The following is a 19,107-nucleotide window of genomic DNA, read 5'->3' as shown; positions in this document are numbered from 1 at the left end:
AGTAACGCTTGTGCCCATCATTTGGACAGGAACATTGGGGTGCTCCTTGCTGGCAGGACTTTCCCACCAATGATGGAGCAACTTCCACAGCAAAGGTTAGGAGAGCCAAGCTAGGCTGGGTGGAGGGACACCTCCATCACATCTAAACTCACAGCAAATTGGGGTTTTTAATTGCTCTGCCCATCAGTTGTACCATTGCTTCCTCCTCCCCGTTTAAAGGTTTATATGGAGCTGTGGGATGAGAGTATGGTACACACACACACACACACACACACACACACACACACACACACACACAAAACAATGTACTTCCTTGATCTGGGTTTGTGTGGAGAAAGAAGGAATAAAAACTGACGGGTAAAGCAGATTTGGACCTGAAGAGAGAACAAGACCCCAAGATGTCTATTTCTTTTTGTTGGAAGTGTGTTGCATTGCATGCGGGTCAAGACTGCAGCGCCATCCACATATCAACTGAGGCTGAAATCTTCCAATGTTGTGCTTGAGAAACTATTTTAATTGGTCTGGGGGGAGAATGTGGGAAGAGTAACCCTCTCTAATCCATCCTTCATCCTCAAGGGCACTAGTGCCTAGGAAATGGGAAAGGAATCTTTATCGAGCAGTAACGTTTTCATACAAAGGATACCTGTAGGGCTAAAATGTAGATGTTGTGTCCAACTTCCCGAGGAGAAACATCAGAGTTCTCACACTCTTCTTCTTGAACATAGGCTTTCTTAATGACATCAACCTGTGAAATATTTCACACATAAGGAATCTGCTATAGGCAAGGCTATAGCAACAGCATAGTAACCAGATAGGCTTGCAGTATGAGCAGAGAATCTGCTATTCTGTGAAGAATTTAGTATCCTGAGAATCACACCTTTCATTTTTAATAAGAAAACGCACAGCCTTCCTGTTACTAGCTCTTGTAGAGAAACGGACTAAAAATCTCAGAATCCAGAAGGGTTTGAAAATAACGCCCTGAGTCTTTTCCCCTCCCACATAGCTGCCCCATCCTAGAGTCCGCAAATTCCAACCCACCTCACCAACCCCTTATTCCATTCTAGTCTTTGCAAATGTTTCCAAGTGGTATTGAAACTAAAGGGCAAATGCTCATCAACTGACCAGTTAGTTCTCTCAACTTTGAGCCTACTGTATTATAGTCCCTGGGAAAACCTCAGGCTTGTGAGCTGATGGAGACCCCCCCTCCCCCAGGCCTATTTACTGGGCCTGAGGGATCTTCCGAGGCCATGTCCACTCTCCTCAAGTCACTTCCCCTGTTCCCATTCCATGTCCCTCACAGACCCTGCTTCACGCCCTCCTTGAGTGCTTTTGCCTGGCTGGAAAGTGTTCTTGGAACTGGGACAGAGTGTGCGGCTTGTCTCGTTGGAAGAGGGAGATAAGTGGGTACAGAAACCTTTGGCTTTTGCGGAGTCACATCCATTGCTGCCTCAAACTCTACCCACCATTGGCCTGCAGCTCCCAGAATGTTGCCAACAAGGAAGTGCAGTCTTCAGGCTGAAAAATGTTCCACACCCCTGCTATAATTCTATAACCTTGGTCTCTCTGCTGAATGTGCCAAGGGGTGAGATAGCTGGCATATTGTCTGAAGAATGCTCAAAGACGGTACCCATCTAACATGGTGCAGAATGAGACCAGTTGCTTGGGAGCAAATGGATTCCACGTTCGTGAAAGTAAAACAGGATAGACTTTTACAAGGCTCTGCCAAGAGGGAACTGCAAAGCTGATAAAGAGGAGGAGGAGAAGCTGTTTAAGGGATGGATGCCTTATATCCCAGTGGATCTCCACTCGCTCCATACAATTCCAGGTCCATTTATCCCCTTGCTTTCAATAACGATTTGAAGTGCAACAGATCTCTCAAAAGCAGGAAAGTTCCAGACAGAGCAATCCCAACCCCCTCAACCTTCTTACCAATTCCTGAGGCCGGAGGCTGATGAGAATCCGCTCGGCATTCTCACTGTCATGCCTGCTCTCCATCAGGGCCAGCAAAAGCTTGGAGGCATTGTCCTAAAACCAACAAAAAAAGCTACTGCAGGAAAGATAGATGGTTTCAGCACACCATGTATCCAGAGCGCACTCGCTCTGCAGAGGATCAATCCTCCATGAAAGCTACAAGAGAAGTCAGGATTCCAAAGGGATGAGGGAGAGCAAGGAGGAACCAACACACACTATGATTGGGTGAGCAGTATTTGAGAGGCAGGAAGTGGAAGAAGAAGCTTGGTGCATGCAAAGCCCTATCTTGGCGCAAAGAGCTAGAATTATCACATTCAAATACTTTCTAGTCTAACCATGACATAATTGCATGCAGGAAAACCCCCAAAATGAAGCATCTCTTGCCATCCCATCTCTCCCTGTCCCATCACCACATTTCCAACCAAGCCATCTACCTTTAGTTGAAGAACCAAGTCCATTCGGTACTTGCAGAGGGGGCTGATGTCATTGAGGATCAGGGCTGTGATGATGTCTATGCCGTTTGATTCATGGGTCACAATGCAGCTCTGTGGGTTAATACATGGGAGTTACTCAACTGGCTCACAGCAAGCTCCAAATCTCTGCTCCTATTCAAATGCTGAGACATGGCTGTAAAAATTGATGCTCTATCTCCCTATTCTGTGTGTGTGTGAACCAAGCCGAACTCACGATTTCACTGGATGATGAAGCAATGTGGTTTTATCCACAGGTCGGGTTGGGGTTACCTGGTTCTCATGACAGGGTCCCTGGCAATATTCTGTCAGTGTCTCCAGGGTCTGGGTGATGAGAGCGACGTTGTATTCATTGATGTAGAGGCCCAACAAGCCTAGCCGTCCTGTGGTACTACCACACATAATATCCAGAAACTGCAGGGTTTCACACACCAGATTGTAGTTGGTTTTATTGTTCTGACAGCGGAGGAAGTTCTGTGAAACCAAGAGCAGAGTTTAAGAGGCATCTCAGCGGCGGGCAGCTTTTCAACAGCAGACATCACTTGGATATGAGATATGCTGCAGAAGGGACCCATTTCAGTGCAGGATGCCCACCTGGAGATCCCGGTTGTGATTCTCACACAGCAGCTGCAGGAAGCGAAGAATTGGCTCCATGATCAAGACGGACACACCCATTTCATTGCTCTGGCTTCTGTCCCTTGCATCGTGGCCGGTCCGGAGCCCTACCCCCATCGGATAACGGGATGGGGCGCTGGGCAGCATGAAAGATGTGACCCGTTCTGCAAGGAAATCAACACTTAGCATATGAGCTGTGGGCAACCTGTCTGGAAGGCCTAAAGCCAGTCTGTCTGACTTCTCAGAAAAAGGACCCCCAGCAGGCATCCCCCTTTGTTCCACTGAGCCTCTCCCTTCCTGTAAGCATCACCCAGCAGCTCAAATGATGTCCCCTTTTTGACACTCTGGAAGACTCGGCCACTGAAGACTTTGTAATCTACTGACAGAAGGCTCACCCATTTGCTATCCTGGAGCATGGCTTCTACCAGGAAGCTGAAATACCAAGTGGTTTAGGCTGGCAACAGTGACACACACCAAGGATCCCTGCCCCCAGTAATTAGGTGTCTCCCTAACATAGTCATTGCCAGCCTTTCATCTAAGCTGGGTGTCTCCTGGAGCTTTGGTTTATTAATGACCAAGTTAACCACTTGCAGAACGCTAAGGGAGCTGGCTTAAAGATTGATGGAGATAAAAAAATTAGCACCCATCAGTGCAAGGAACCTTTATTTTCCCATGGAGGGCTGCATTCCTTCAGGGGTAATCTATGGGGGAATTCTTGCTGGTGATGGGCAGGGCCAAAGTCAGCGTGTGGGGGAGAGCCAAAAGTGGTTGGGGCACTTCTATCTCTCTGTCTCTCTCCTCGTCATCCACATGAGGTTGAGGGTTACATGTGACCCACAAGTCACAGACCCCACATTCTTCAAGAGGGAGTTACGATTCTTCATTTGGGAATCCAAGGGTTGAGAGAGATGTGGCTGAGCCATTTTCAGTGATTCTCGCCAAGAGCATTGGTTGCTCTCCTAGGCAAGCTCTGGTGAGCCCAGAAAAAAAATCCCTACTTTCCACGTACCTTTGCTGGTATGGTCCGGGGAGTCTTTGTCCTCACGAGGTTTGTTGCCAATATCACTCATGTTCACAGTCACTGTAGACTTGACTTCCTGCTGAGCTTTCTTCATCCGGTCATGCAGCACTTTAAAGAACTTTTCTGACTTCTTGTCACCCGTCATCAAGTTATAGAATGATTTCTTCAGAAAGGGTGGGGGGAACAGGGACAGCGGTTAGACACACAGTCCTCCTTGCAGGCTTCCCATAAGCATTTGGGAAATGGTTGCAAAAGAGCAGGGTGTTGGATTAATGGGTCTTTGGCCTGATCCAGCGGGGCTCCTGTTAATTTCTTATCCTGCTAGGACCGACCATTTCTTCCAAGGCCATCTGGATTACCTTTAGCAATCACAAGGTCTTCTGACAGGCAGCTCAGGTGTCATATTACAATTGGGATCTGATGGTCACAACACAAAATTCCTATCCTGCAGATCTCCACAAGCCAGACTCACACTAAATTAACATTTTCCAGATTGTATCAAGAAGGAAAAAAGTAATGGCCACAATGAAAGGAAGGATACCCAGCAGAGGAAGTCCGTGGTTTGGTCTGCACCATCAGATTTATAATACGACATCATGCTTCATCAACAATTTCCCCCAGAGGTAGGGAAGTTAAAATCTTACAAGATTTATGATTCATGATACAGTGGTACCTTGCGTTAAGAACTTAATTCGTTCTGGAGGTCTGTTCTTAACCTGAAACTGTTCTTAACCTGAGGTACCACTTTAGCTAATGGGGCCTCCCGCTGCCGCCACTGAGTGATTTCTGTTCTCATCCTGAAGCAAAGTTCTTAACCCGAGGTACTATTTCTGGGTTAGCGGAGTTTGTAACCTGAAGTGTCTGTAAGCTGAAGCATCTGTAACCCAAGGTACCACTGTACTGTATAGTGGAGGAAAATTATACTCCCATTGGCTTTTTAAAAACTTTTAGGAAAGCTTAAATTAGAACAAAGTTGGATATGTGCATTTCAAAGTTAGTTATGCCCAGATCAGGTTTCTAAAATAAAGGTAAAGTCAAATGTTGTCACAACGTGCTATTTTAAAGATGCCCAGTAGAGGGAGCAAAAGTTGTTTAAGAAAATCTATTACAGTCATACCTCTAGTTACGTAACTTTTAGGTTACGAACGCGGCAAAGTGTTTACTTTCGGGTTCCCGCAAGCACATGCACAGAAGTGATCTGCAGGCTTCGCGCACACACAGTAGTGACACTCTCCTTATGGACTTTTTGGGGTGCAAACAGCACCCCGGAACAGATCGCATCCATAAGTAGAGGTACCACTGTACTACAGTTAGGCATCTCAAGGGTATGATTTTAAAGAAATCTGGCTAGATGTCTTACAACTTCCTTCTTCCAATTATATAGTCAACCAACAGATGTAATATTTTTAAAGGGTTAATTCCACCAAACATGTTTTGTGCTCGCTTGCTGGGGCACCCAAAGTCGTTGCCACAGGATCACATTATACCATGGGACAGTCAAATTTGGTAGCTCTGTCCCTGCCTATGTACCCCACAGTCACAATATGGCATTAGAAGTTAAACCGAATTTACACAAGGCAAAAAGTGAGCACTTGGGTAGTTTTCTGAACTTAAGTGGAAGCCGTTGCAGACACAAACCTGTATCTCTGTGTTGCCCCCGTCCAACAGCCGTATGGCCAGGCGGATGCTTTCCTGAAAAATCTTCTCATTCTTGGTGTTCATGATGAGATCAGACACCAGCTTGGTGGCCCCTTCTCTGTCCAGCCGGCACTGAATGGCAGCAATGACTGACCAATCCTGATCTTGGCCTGTAGGCAAAAAAAAAAAAAACATTAGGGGAAGAGCGGGATGGAGGTGGCCGAACAGCTTAAAAATCATAACCTAACTAATACAGAGAGGAAGGCTAATCCAATAGTTAATGTGTCACCCTCAGACATGGAAAAATACGGTGCTCCATTTAATTACTACCCTTGGGCGGTTTATGTGACTTTGGCCCAATCAAGCAGAAAAAGATGCAAAAACCACTGATGCGATTAAACTGTATTAAGGGCTACATATCAGCTTAAGTAGCTGGTGATGGTGAATAATTTGTATTTGCAAATAGTCTTTGCTACCTTGGCTCCTCTATCCATCAGTTTCCTCTCTGCTTGGCCAGGGATAATAAAGAGCCCCCTGGTTCACAGTGATAGCTTTGAAGAGCAGAAGGTAAGGTCCAAGGCTCAGTGACAGAGCACATCTCCTGCACATAGAAAGTACCAGATCCAAGCCATGGCAGCGCTGACACCATGAGAGGGCCACTGCTAGTCTGCACCAGGAAACCCTGAGCTAGATGGACCAGGAGTCTGGGCTCACAGAAAGCTGGATGCAACCAACATGTGCACCTTCAAGAACATTTGAAAAGCCCATCCTATATCTGTGTCCTGCACACCTGAGTGGCAGAAGATGAATTTAAGGGATCCAGAGAAGGGATGGGGAGAAAATGACACAAGAATGAGGAAGATGAAAGCCAGAACTGCAGACCGCTTACCAGTTCCAGAAGGGTCAACAATCTCCCCTTTGGAGCCAGACCTCTTAGTTTGCAGATAATTAGACAAAAGCATTTTCCTCAATGTGTTGCCCTGCATGGGAAAGAAGTGGGAGGAACTGCTCATCATGATCATCATTATCTTTTGTATTTCAAACCATAACACAAAGTTCTCTGGGTGGTTTACAGTAAAAAAAAAGGAAGGAAGGAAGGAAGGAAGGAAGGAAGGAAGGAAGGAAGGAAGGAAGGAAGGAAGGAAGGAAGGAAGGAAGGAAGGAATATAAAGCATAAAAGCACAAAGTCAAAATTAAACAAATATTTTAAATAAACAGAACAAATAACACCCTCCAAGATTAAAAAACATGGATTAAAAAACTGAGAGGCCCAAACTACATAACTTGTTTAGGAGGCTTAGGTAAATAGAAAGGTATCCACCTGGCACTCAAAAGTTAACAAAGATGATGCCAGGCAATCTCATTTGAAAAGCTGATCCATAACAGTGGTGCCACTACCAAAAAAGGCCCTCTCCCTGAGAATTACTCCATCACTTCATTTAGTGGAGGCACCTGGAGCAGGGCCTCCAAAGAGGATCCAAAGGTTCCAGTAGGTAAGTATGGAAGAAAGCTGACCACTGTAAGGAACAAGATGCTGGACTACATAGACAGACCTTTGGTCTGAGCCAGCAGAACTCCTCCTAAGTCTTTAATATTAATGACCCATTTCATTCAGGCTCTCAGTGAATGAGTTAAACTCTGTGAAAGGGCAGAGAGATGCAATGCCAAGAAGGGGGATCCTCTCAGAAAGCGGTAAAACAGGCCTGGCTCTTTACCCAGAGAGCCTACCAGAGAAAACAGACTGAAAAAGTGAAAAAGTGAGTTTGCTGTGGAGGTACCTTATATGTGAGCCCAAACCTCCTCAGCCACTCACCCTCTCTCCGTATTTGTTCCTCTTCATCAGCATCTGCTGCAGGGTCCTCAGCACCTTAATGCAAAGCTTCTCCTCACTTTCCATCAGGTCTTTGGTGTGCTGGACCAATCTAGCAACACAAGAAGAATTCCTCTCATTTCCACTACCAGTATGCACACCCACACCCACAAGGAATGTTACAAAATCCCAAGGACCCTGTTCCTAACTGGACAAGTCCACAGGCCACATCAGTCTTGCCACCCAGGCCCCAAAGCCTTTAATTCTTTCATGCCAGCACTTTTTATCTTCTCCTTCCAGGAGTAAAAAGTAAAAAAAAAGTTAAAGGACTCCTGGGCGGTTAAGTCCAGTCAAAGGCGACTCTGGGGTTGCGGCACTCGTCTCGCTTTCAGGCTGAGAGAGCCGCCGTTTGTCCACAGACAGCTTTCCTGGCTCATGTGGCCAGCATGACTAAACTGTTTCTGGCGCAACGGAACACCGTGATGGAAACCAGAGTGCACGGAAACGCCATTTACCTTCTCACCGCATGTGAGCATACCGGTAAAAGCCCCACTCGTGTGCTACCCTAACCTCCATGTCACCACCACCCTGTCCCAGATCCCTCTCCAGAATCTGTCTTCCAAGACCCACTTACTTGCAAAGGAAACCGCCACTTTCGCAACGCTGGTAGGCCTCCGTGCCTTCCATGAAAAGCAGTTCTGGGCGGTGCAAGACGTCCACCAGGACTGAAAGTTCAGCTTCTACCAAGGGCTTCAAGCGCTCCTCCAAAGAATTGATGATGTCCTGGAAAAGCACAGTGTCGTCAGGGCAAAAGCTAGATGAGATTATGCTACAGCAGCGTGACATTTGTTACTGAGTGCAGAATTCAGGATCCTGAATATCTTGGCTTTCGTAGAAAAAGGAAGATGCAAGTTTCTAGTTCTGAAGCCTGCAAAGATAAACCTGAAAATGTGCGGGCACAGCCAGAGAGTAGGATATCGTCAAATGAATGAATGAATGATATTTATTACGGCCATTGGCCCATCACATAGAGTAGGATATCAAGTATACGACAGATCAGAGCTGCCATTTATGCAGGCTTCAGAAAGGCTGACAACGTTTGGGCACACAGAATTGGGAGTTTCCTCAGAGTGGCGTACAGATTTTTATTTCTGACAGAAGAGAAGCCCTTCCTTGAGGAGAAGCACACCGTGGATACCTTCCGAACAAGACCTCTTCCCAGTCCCTACCTGCAGCTTCTCAATGATGTTTTTATAGTCCCACTGGTTGGTTGTTGCCAAGACCCGGGGGAAAGTGCGTGAGGCTGTCTTGTAGCTGGCGGCATTCCTCTGTGCATTGCTGATGGAGGCGCTGTTCAGCAGGGAGCTGACGTGGGCATCAAGGTCCATGGGTAACGCAATGGAGCGGCTCTTGGCTGAAAGGAGAGAAGGCTTACAAACAAGGAAGGCGCTCCAAGGTACACCCAGGGAACCCACAGCCCTGGTTCTGGCAGATCACCCATGCCAAGAACTAGTAGACCCCATGTTGGAGACCACAGTTGGCCACCTCTGGTAGGAATTTCAGCCATGCAAAATCTCAGGTGCCTAAATAACTGCAGGGAGAGAAGATCTGTAGTCCATCCAAATCAGACCACTGAAGGATGTAGGTCTGCTTTCCTCATGTTGACCTCAGGGGACAAAGCCCAGACAGTCCCCCTGACTCACTCAGCCCAAGACAGTTCCTTACCAACCATAGCCAGCGTGCGGATGCAAGCTTCCACTGAGCCCTTGTGTTGCTGCTGCAGCCAAGGACACTCCAAGAGCCGCATGGTAGACTGGAGGAGCTGCACCACAATAGTCTGGTGGGTCTGCAAGAGAGGTGAGGCATTTAAGGGGCACTTTCAGCACATTGCTTACACTGCTGTATCAGCTTCTGTTTGGATACAATGAGACAAGGGGACCATGAGATTAGACTATGGGTGATCCATAGATCCTGGAGTTTTTAAAAGAATGTAACAGCAGCTGGGGAGGCCTGAACAAGATCGGGGTTGTGGTAAAGGGTTAACCCTTTCCCCTCCTACCATTTTCCCAAATCAAAATTGCAAAGTAGCAGTTTAACTCACAGAGGGAAAGATAAAAAGTATATTTTTCCCACAAAGCTAGCAGCAGAAAGCGGGGGAGGGGCAATTGGATTAGGGAAAGGGTGCAGGCGAAAAGGGTATTAATTATTATTATTATTATTATTATTATTATTATTATTATTATTATTATTTATACCCCACTCTAGGTGGCTCCCAACAGAATATTAAAAACAAGGTAAAACATCAAACAGTAAAAACTTCCCTAAACAGGGCTGTCTTCTAAAAGTCAGGTAGCTGTTTATTTCCTTGACATCTGATGGAAGGGTATTCCACAGGGTGGGCGCAACTACTGACCCTCCACAGACCTGATCTGATTTTGCTCCCCTCCCACCAGCTGTATTTACATTTTAAAAAAAACAAAGCAAGGTACCCAATCATGGATCTCCCGCTGTCTCATCTAGTTACCCTAAGAACAGCAGCTTATCAAATCAACCTCTTACAGTGGTTTTGTTTTTCGATTCTAAATTTGAGTTGAGGATCCACTCAATTGCTGATTGCTATCCTGATTCAAGTGGGAATGAAAGAAAGAATGATAATATAAAGTGTGCAAACTGAAACCTAATTTTTAGCTATGGAGAATATTCTACTTCTGCTTCACCGGGGCACACTGAGCTTCTCAAATACCTTTTTAGCCAACAAAGTAGCATTCGCCTTATGAATGTATCTGTCCCTCAGAAGAGAAGGGAAAGGCATGCTACAGCTGGCCTATGCAGACACAGAATTATACTGCAAACCTTGGTCCTTAGAAGTACTGGGACCAGTGACATCCTTCCCAGTTCACAATTATGGTCCTACGCTGGAAGAGATTTGAGAACCTGAAGCGACCCATTTGTACCTGTAGTGAGGTGCTGTTCTCAGAGAAAGGAGAGCTGAAGAAAGCATGGATTGTGTCCAGCACCACAGTGAGGACATACTTCTCCAAAGAGGGATCCGACAGGCGCTTCTCACGCTTCTTGCACACCTGTGGAGATGGAGATGAAAAAAACAGTACTTCACTTTTCAAAGCACTCCTTCAACATTATCTTAGCAATCGTAACTACAACCCTATAAGGTAGGTCGATATTATTATCCTCCCCATTGCTGATAAGAGGATGTGGCTGAGTGGCCTCCTTCAGGCCACCTAATGAGTTTGTGACTGAGACAAGTTCTCAGTTTAAGACTCCTCAGCTCATGCTTTTAGTGCCACCATTCCACCAGAACTGTTGAGGCAGTGGATTATAGCTCATAGGACCAGAAAACAGAGCATGGATATAATATTTCCAGAGTTAGATGACTCCAGGTGGCATCTGTGAGACAAAAGTCTGGCATCTCCTCCCCTAACCCCAAAGCCAGGGAACTGGGCAGAGTTTGCCTCTACCATGAATTACCAGTATTCTGTAATAGTAGGCCCTGGCATGGGAGTTCCTAGCCTTGGGGCATACTGCCAAGCAGGAACAAATGTGCATTGCCTACAGTCATAATGGCACAGTATAATTTGAGGAAGCAATTTCTCGTCACACAAAACACAAGGACAATAAAACAGCGTCCTGCTCGGAGGACGGCATACCCGCTCCAGCACACTGAACAGTAATGAAGAGCTAGCTCAGCATTCAACCTTCCAGCTGGCCACAAGCCAAAGGGAAGTTCAGAAGCAGGGCATATCGGGGATATCTATTCCCTCCTGACAGCCACCGGCATTTGGTAGCCAGAGGTTTACTGTCTTCAAACTCTGAAGTCATGCTGGCTATTACAGCTAATCCGTTTGCAGCTGAGCACATAGAAAATACAGAGCATTGTTTTGTTTTACAGCGCCCCAAATGAAAACTGTAATCAAAACCACATTGGGCTCCATAAATTATATTTAGTGCCCCTCCGAGGTTCTTTCTGTTCATTCCTACATTAATGCCACCTTGCCTTTTCATTATGGCTAAGCACCACTAATAGACCCATCTGTCACATGTGGTCACTAAATCCCATCATATTTTTTTTGGTTTTAATAAAATAGCTGTTTTTGCTAATGGCCAACAAAGCACCTTCAGCAATGAATTCTACAGATGGATGAGGTGTTGTGTGACACTTCCTCCTTCCGCCAATTCTTCAGCTAACTAGCTGTTCATATAACTGCCGCCAGCGAAGCGTCAGGCTTATGCTATGAGCAAAGGGACTTCCTTTTCCTGGAGTCCCATCACAAAGGGCAGTGGGAACCTCTCTCCCTCCTCCCATTATCCCAGCAACACTATTTAGGTACCAGCACTTGCCCTGGCCATGTCAAGAGTGAAGTTCTCAAACAGCGTCCAGATGTGGTTGCTGGTGTAGATCTCCTTCATCTCCACCTCTGTGTCCACGTAGCAGTGGTTGACAAAGTTGACGTAAGCAATCTTCACCTGGAAGAGAAGAAGGGATGGGTCAGACGCTCCTGCCTGGTGCAGAATGAGAAGAGGCAACGCAAGAAACCTCCACACTCATCCCTTTGGACTTCATAGGAGCATGTTTGTTTATATTGGTGCCCCCAAATGCTTCCCTGAACCCCCACCCACATCTGTACAAGAAAACGGAAAAGGGGGATTTGAGCCAAGGGAGGGGGCTACTTCAGCATCTAAACACTCTGCTGCAAAGAGCAACAGGTGCCAAAGATGCATTCTTACAACTCCATGATGAAGACTTCCTAATGGCCAAATGAAGCTTCCAGAGGAATTATGCCACTGCGTAGCAGTTGCTGGAGACCAATTGTTGTTGTTGTTGTTTAGTCGTTTAGTCGTGTCCGACTCTTCGTGACCCCATGGACCATAGCACGCCAGGCACTCCTGTCTTCCACTGCCTCCCGCAGTTTGGTCAAACTCATGTTGGTAGCTTCGAGAACACTGTCCAACCATCTTGTCCTCTGACGTCCCCTTCTCCTAGTGCCCTCAATCTTTCCCAACATCAGGGTCTTTTCCAAGGATTCTTCTCTTCTCATGAGGTGGCCAAAGTATTGGAGCCTCAGCTTCACGATCTGTCCTTCCAGGGAGCACTCAGGGCTGATTTCTTTAAGAATGGATAGGTTTGATCTTCTAGCAGTCCATGGGACTCTCAAGAGTCTCCTCCAGCACCATAATTCAAAAGCATCAATTCTTCGGCGATCAGCCTTCTTTATGGTCCAGCTCTCACTTCCATACATCACTACTGGGAAAACCATAGCTTTAACTATACGGACCTTTGTCGGCAAGGTGATGTCTCTGCTTTTTATGATGCTGTCTAGGTTTGTCATTGCTTTTCTCCCAAGAAGCAGGCGTCTTTTAATTTCGTGACTGCTGTCACCATCTGCAGTGATCAAGGAGCCCAAGAAGGTAAAATCTCTCACTGCCTCCATTTCTTCCCCTTCTATTTGCCAGGAGGTGATGGGACCAGTGGCCATGATCTTGGTTTTTTTGATGTTGAGCTTCAGACCATAATTTGCGCTCTCCTCTTTCACCCTCATTAAAAGGTTCTTTAATTCCTCCTCGCTTTCTGCCATCAAGGTTGTGTCATCTGCATATCTGAGGTTGTTGATATTTCTTCCGGCAATCTTAATTCCGGCTTGGGATTCATCTAGTCCAGCCTTTCGCATGATGAATTCTGCATATAAGTTAAATAAGCAGGGAGACAATATACAACCTTGTCGTACTCCTTTCCCAATTTTGAACCACTCAGTTGTTCCATATCCAGTTCTAACTGTAGCTTCTTGTCCCACATAGAGATTTCTCAGGAGACAGATGAGGTGATTAGGCACTCCCATTTCTTTAAGAACTTGCCATAGTTTGCTGTGGTCGACACAGTCAAAGGCTTTTGCATAGTCAATGAAGCAGAAGTAGACGTTTTTCTGGAACTCTCTAGCTTTCTCCATAATCCAGCGCATGTTTGCTATTTGGTCTCTGGTTCCTCTGCCCTTTTGAAATCCAGCTTGCACTTCTGGGAGTTCTCGGTCCACATACTGCCTAAGCCTGCCTTGTAGAATTTTAAGCATAACCTTACTAGCGTGTGAAATGAGCGCAATTGTGCGGTAGTTGGAGCATTCTTTGGCACTGCCCTTCTTTGGAATTGGGATGTAGACTGATCTTCTCCAATCCTCTGGCCATTGCTGAGTTTTCCAAACTTGCTGGCATATTGGGTGTAGCACCTTAACAGCATCATCTTTTAAAATTTTAAATAGTTCAGCTGGAATATCATCACTTCCACTGGCCTTGTTATTAGCAGTGCTTTCTAAGGCCCATTTGACTTCACTCTCCAAGATGTCTGGCTCAAGGTCAGCAACCACACTACCTGAGGTGTACGAAACCTCCATGTCTTTCTGGTATAATTCCTCTGTGTATTCTTGCCACCTCTTCTTGATGTCTTCTGCTTCTGTTAGGTCCTTACCACTTTTGTCCTTGATTATGGTAAGCTGGATTATGCCAGCTGGAGACCAATAGCAAGAGACAAATATTGCCTTCATGCTCTGCTTGCTGGCTCCCCAGAGGCAACTGGCAGGCCAGTAGGAAGCAAGCGGCTGGTTTTATGGACCCCTGGCCTGATCCAGAAGGATGCTGCTTATTCTTACAGTGACTGGCTATAAGGTCGCCCAGTGGGTATCATGGCTGAGCAGGGAATGGTTCGTGTCTGACACTACCCACCACATCACACTGGGGAATAACCATCTCACATGCATTTGAAAAGCAGATTTCCCTTCGTTTAGAATCGTGACTCTCCCTAGAAGGGCAGAAACCTGGAAACCAGCAACAACCGCAAAGCCACAGCCTTTGAGTGCCTGCACCTCAAGCAGCTGCCCGGATCCAGCCCTCACCTCCGTGATGCAGTCTTCGTGAGTCACCACTCGCACCACGTCCTCCAAGGGGAGGAGAGAGGTGCACTTGATTTCGGTGTAGACGTTTTTGCCTTCAGCACAGGCTGCCAGCAGATCCACCAGAGAGATGTGGTACATAAGGGGGCTGTTCTCCTCTACTCCGTCCCGGGCTGCTGTCATCATCTCCAACATGTTGGCTAGGGAGGCCTTATCATTGTAAAACACCACCACGTCATCCCCAGCATTGGTCAGCTGTGGAAACAGGACAAGGAGGCTAAGCAACACAGCCCAGAAACGAGAGTGGCTAATCTGTGGTTCTCTAGGTGTTGCAAGACTTCAACTCCCACCGCCCTTGAACACTGGCTCCCCATCCCTGCTCCAAAAGGTTGGCAAACCTCTGCAAAGAAATAGTCACTTCTCAGCCCCTCTCCATCGCCACTGCACCCCTGACTAGCTGTATACAGGCTGTGGTAGAGCTAAAGAGGAATGCCTCATCCAAAGGAGAATATAATTCTAAGGACCTGAGATACAATGAGAGGATGGCATTTTTACAGCACAGCAGTCACTGTGACGGCATCTCCTGGTTGGGAAAGTCCCTCTTCCCCATTGCTTATAGACTAAGTGTTCTGTTTTTCTCTCTCGTATAATTTCACCACCAGTCTGAAGAATGAAGCCCAAGCTGGAAAGCTCAATAGGGATTGTCAGGGAGTTGTTGCGGCTACTCCCGAGTAAAGATGCTCCAGTCCGTTGTGTCTTTAAAGGCTTTATTGTGCATACTATTTACAGTGCAGAGATAGCAGAAAACATGACCTCCTAGTCACTCTCAGAACCCGGCAATGGCGCCCGTCGGCTTTGGGGCCAGCATAATAACCTGGGCACCCCAAAACGCCGCCCCTTTCGCCCTGTGTTTGGGCATGCGCCCCTTCTTCCCCTGGCCAGTTAGGGCAGTGCCTGGGCTCCGATGTCTCCCTGAGCCGTCCCTCCTCCACTTGTTGGTCAGAGTGGTGCAGGGGCTCTGAAGCCTTGCTGAGCCCTCCCTGCACCGCCTGTTCCCCAGAGCGTTGCCAGGGCTCTGATGCCTCGCTGAGCCTTCCCTCCTCCATTCCGCTTCCCCCTGACCCGCTGCTAGCGCTGTCGCTGGGCGAGGTGCTGGTCAGGATGATGGGGGGAGGCTCCCTGTAGAGAGTCCCCCTGACAGGGATCAAGCCATATACATCTCAGTGCTTGAGATGTAGGGGCAGCACTACAGCTAGAGGTGGAGCTCAAGCTCCTGGGCCCCCAAATGATCACCCAGAAAGCGGCAGGTGATGGCAGCAGCTACAGACAGTCCCTGCATCAGCACTTGGGCTGCACTAGCAAGCATGCAACCCCCCCAAGGCTGATACTGGCATTGATGCTGGTCGCCACAGCGCCTTGCTTACTTCTTTTTTTACAAGCCATTATAGTCAGACAGCAGCTATTCAGGCCTGTGCATTGTTACAGATGCTGATGATGTTGTTGTTATTACCTTCCTACCAGAAAATGGCGATTCTCCCCCCCCCCCAAGCAAAATCAGGTTTTTTTTCCTTCTATGAGATTGCAACTGCATGTGTCACAGGCCTGGCACTCCATTAACCCAGCCAGAAACATGCAGCTTGACGCTTTCCCCCTCTAATTACGGGAGAACTGCGGGCAGGCGATTCAGCTAAAGCCTGAAGGAAGCCTACACTTGAGGCTGCCTGATTTACCCTTCCAGCTTTAAAGCCCAATTTCCTTACTGCTAGACCAGGACTTCCCATCAGCTCCTCGTGTCATGATCTGTACCTCACCTCCTCCCTCTTTTTGCTCAGCCAGAGAGGGGGGGGAGAGGGAGAGAGAGAGAGAGATGGAGCCTCACCTCAGTCATGATCATGTCCTGGCACTTCTTGATGTACTTGCCCTCAGCCTTGATGATGGTGTGCAGGAAGTCCAGGTACTGGACGTGGCGTCCGTGGGTGGCCAGGCAGTGGATGAAGTGCTGCAGCACCGTCTCGTTGATCTCGGAACACAGCTGGTAGTTGTTCAGGAAGATGTGCTGCATGGTCTCTGCTTCCAGAAGCTGGCGGAAAGAAGAAGGAAAAGTGAGGCCTCGGGAGGCTCAGCAGGTGTAGCTCATACCTGTATCTGGCCTTGATCGTTGGCTTCTTGGAACATCTTCCAGTCTATTTTTTTTTTCTTTTAGTGTATCATTTCTTTATTTATCCACTTAAATCCATACGTACTCTTTAAGACATATACAAACTTTTACTCTAAGGATGCATCCACTATTTTATCTTCCCATAAATTAAATCACATATAATAAGTAAATAATAGTAATAGTAAAAAAGGAATAAAAATTAAATTAAATAAATACCTATTTAAAGTACAATATATTGAGATAAAAAGAAAACAAACCCTGAATCAGATCAGACTTCCCGTCAATTCCCGATGCACTTAACAGTTACAATATTGAATGCACTTACATTCATACCTTATTCTTACTGTATTTTCTAGTACTTTCTTATAACATATTGTACCTATCTTCCAGTCTATTTCTTTCTTCTGTCTGCTCAGTGTCAGATTAGGACTGGGAAGACCGAGGCTCATATCCCCATTAAGCCTTCTGAGGGACATTAGGACAGTGACAGCCTCAGGCTAACTTACCTCACAGGGTTAAAAACGGGAGGGGTAGAGAACCATGTAGCCCACCTTGAGCTCCTTGGACTAAAGAAAAAGCATAAAATAAAAAATATCCAATTTTTCACCCAAAGCTTTTAGGAAAGGCCTAGACAGGGCTTTTTAACTGTATCCTCACAGCAACCCTGTGAGATTAGAGTGGGACAGTTTGGGCTCCATGGAGAGGTGGCCTCACAACTCAAGTGTGGGGCAGTGAAACTACAAGCCTCTGTTGTAAATTCTTTACTGGCTGAATCTGAACAGAAACAGGAGATCTACGAGAATTTATATCTTGCATGCTGCCTGCACACAACATTTCTTAGGTTTCTCCCCCCCGCCCCCTTTTATTTCACTTGCTCCTTCTTCTCTTACCCCAGTGGTGAGGAACAAGCTGAGCTGCTTATGGAGCAGGGCCTGGTTTTCTTGGTTGCCAGCACAAAACTTCTGCAGGAACTGGTGGGTCAACTTCAGGATCTCCAACATCTTTGTGTCACCCTGTTCACGGAGAATAAAACATAGGTAAAGTCTTTAATGTCCCTTAATTCGAGCAGACCATGACGAAGTGGGGTGAGGTGGCATCAAGATCAGGGCACACCTGTGTGGGACACCAACACCACCAGCCTGGAGCTCCCCCCTTCTCGCCACACCCCACTCTATCCCAGTGAAGGCACCACTGACAACCCCACAGATTTAGAACAGCGTTATCCCCATGAGAACTCCAGCAGCCCAGCACGTTGTTCTGCTCTCCTAATCACGACTGCCACTCGTTCATCTCCTCCTCCTCCTCACCTTCTCATAGGGGATCTGTAGGAGGTCCAGCATCACTTTGTGGGCATCCATATTCTTCAGCAAGCGCTGCTGCTTCTTTCGCATCTGCTCACCGACACCACACATTTTATTAAGCCGCTCTAGAATCTGAAGGAAAACAAGTTGAAACAAAACAAAAAAAATTTTAAAAACCACCACCCAACAGGAGATGAATTAGTGGTAGAAAGCAACTAGCAATCTTACCCCTGATTCTAGAGAAGCAAAATGAGAGGTGCCCTCACATGCCACTGCAGAATCGAGGGATGCTGCTTAGCCCAAGGCATACTGTGTCTGTATGGATTAATTGCCATCACAAGCTTCCTCCAACAAGCTCACGGCAAGGTTCTCCCCTCTTTCCTCACAACTTCCCGAGAAGGAATGTCAGGTGCAAATGCTTACCCCTTTAACCAGCTGGTAGTTCTCACTGCTTTTTTCTCCAGGGGTCCCAGGCTCCTCATCTGTGGGTCGCTGGGGAGAGGAAATAAATAAAACTATTCAGGCATCCTTGCAGCAGCTAATGAAGAAGAAATCCACCCCTTGTTTTCTGTGAAGCCTACTCTCCCTTCATAGCAGTCAAAAACCAGGCTAGCCTATATTGTACACAAGCTAATCTTTTAGGTACACATTATGCTATAGTGTAATAAACGAAGCCAAACCTGATTCAAAGTGACTACCTTGTGTCGTCATTTCACACACACACACACACACCCATTCCTAATCGATTGCTCTCCTTTTCCCATCCCCTTTTTGTCATAGATACTCACAAGAGATCCAGGATTAGCAAAAGCTCCCTGTCGAGGGATCACTCAGTGGCAAAGCAAATGTTACTGCTGAAATAACATGTGGAACGTTCTCAACCCAGGCTTTCGATTCTCATTCATTCATCATTCAAAGCACACCCAGACTTTGAACCAGCAATGCAGAGGTGCTCCCTCCCTGCCCCAGAGCCGCTCCTCTTTCTACCTCTTTCTTCTCCTTTTTTTCTCCTTCTTGTCCGTCTTCTCCCTTGGAGCTGCCCTTCTTTTCCACCCAGAGCTCAGACTTCTCCACCATCATGCGTAGTTTATCCAGCTCTGACTTGATCACTTTGTAGTTCTCAACATCCTGAGCCGAGATCAGCAGCTGAACCTGCATTGAGATACCGTGAAGAACATCTGCTGATGCTGCTGGCTGTCAAAAAAAAAAGGACCAGGACGACTGCCTAGC

General features: G+C 46.8%; 1 protein-coding gene across 1 annotated transcript in view; it reads right to left on the bottom strand.

Annotated features, from left to right (window-relative positions):
- The window catches only part of ITPR3 (inositol 1,4,5-trisphosphate receptor type 3), a 116,814-nt gene that overhangs the window by 18,384 nt on the left and 79,323 nt on the right, over positions 1-19,107 (bottom strand). The window contains exons 26-45 of the mRNA XM_035124051.2: positions 18,865-19,029; positions 18,301-18,369; positions 17,884-18,009; positions 17,467-17,589; positions 16,298-16,498; positions 14,422-14,673; positions 11,882-12,007; positions 10,480-10,605; positions 9,251-9,371; positions 8,755-8,939; positions 8,160-8,308; positions 7,529-7,637; positions 6,605-6,695; positions 5,716-5,885; positions 4,066-4,240; positions 3,036-3,220; positions 2,715-2,915; positions 2,406-2,516; positions 1,930-2,025; positions 644-745 (exon numbers count right to left, since the gene is read on the bottom strand). Of these exons, the coding sequence (XP_034979942.2) occupies positions 644-745; positions 1,930-2,025; positions 2,406-2,516; positions 2,715-2,915; positions 3,036-3,220; positions 4,066-4,240; positions 5,716-5,885; positions 6,605-6,695; positions 7,529-7,637; positions 8,160-8,308; positions 8,755-8,939; positions 9,251-9,371; positions 10,480-10,605; positions 11,882-12,007; positions 14,422-14,673; positions 16,298-16,498; positions 17,467-17,589; positions 17,884-18,009; positions 18,301-18,369; positions 18,865-19,029 (2,883 nt within the window). The remainder of the gene's footprint in view (positions 1-643; positions 746-1,929; positions 2,026-2,405; positions 2,517-2,714; positions 2,916-3,035; positions 3,221-4,065; positions 4,241-5,715; positions 5,886-6,604; positions 6,696-7,528; positions 7,638-8,159; positions 8,309-8,754; positions 8,940-9,250; positions 9,372-10,479; positions 10,606-11,881; positions 12,008-14,421; positions 14,674-16,297; positions 16,499-17,466; positions 17,590-17,883; positions 18,010-18,300; positions 18,370-18,864; positions 19,030-19,107) is intronic.

Source organism: Zootoca vivipara, chromosome 7 (genome assembly GCF_963506605.1).
Source record: "Zootoca vivipara chromosome 7, rZooViv1.1, whole genome shotgun sequence".
Lineage (NCBI taxonomy): Eukaryota > Metazoa > Chordata > Lepidosauria > Squamata > Lacertidae > Zootoca > Zootoca vivipara.
Note: the sequence above shows the minus strand (reverse complement) of the source record. Positions and strands in the feature narration are given on the sequence as shown.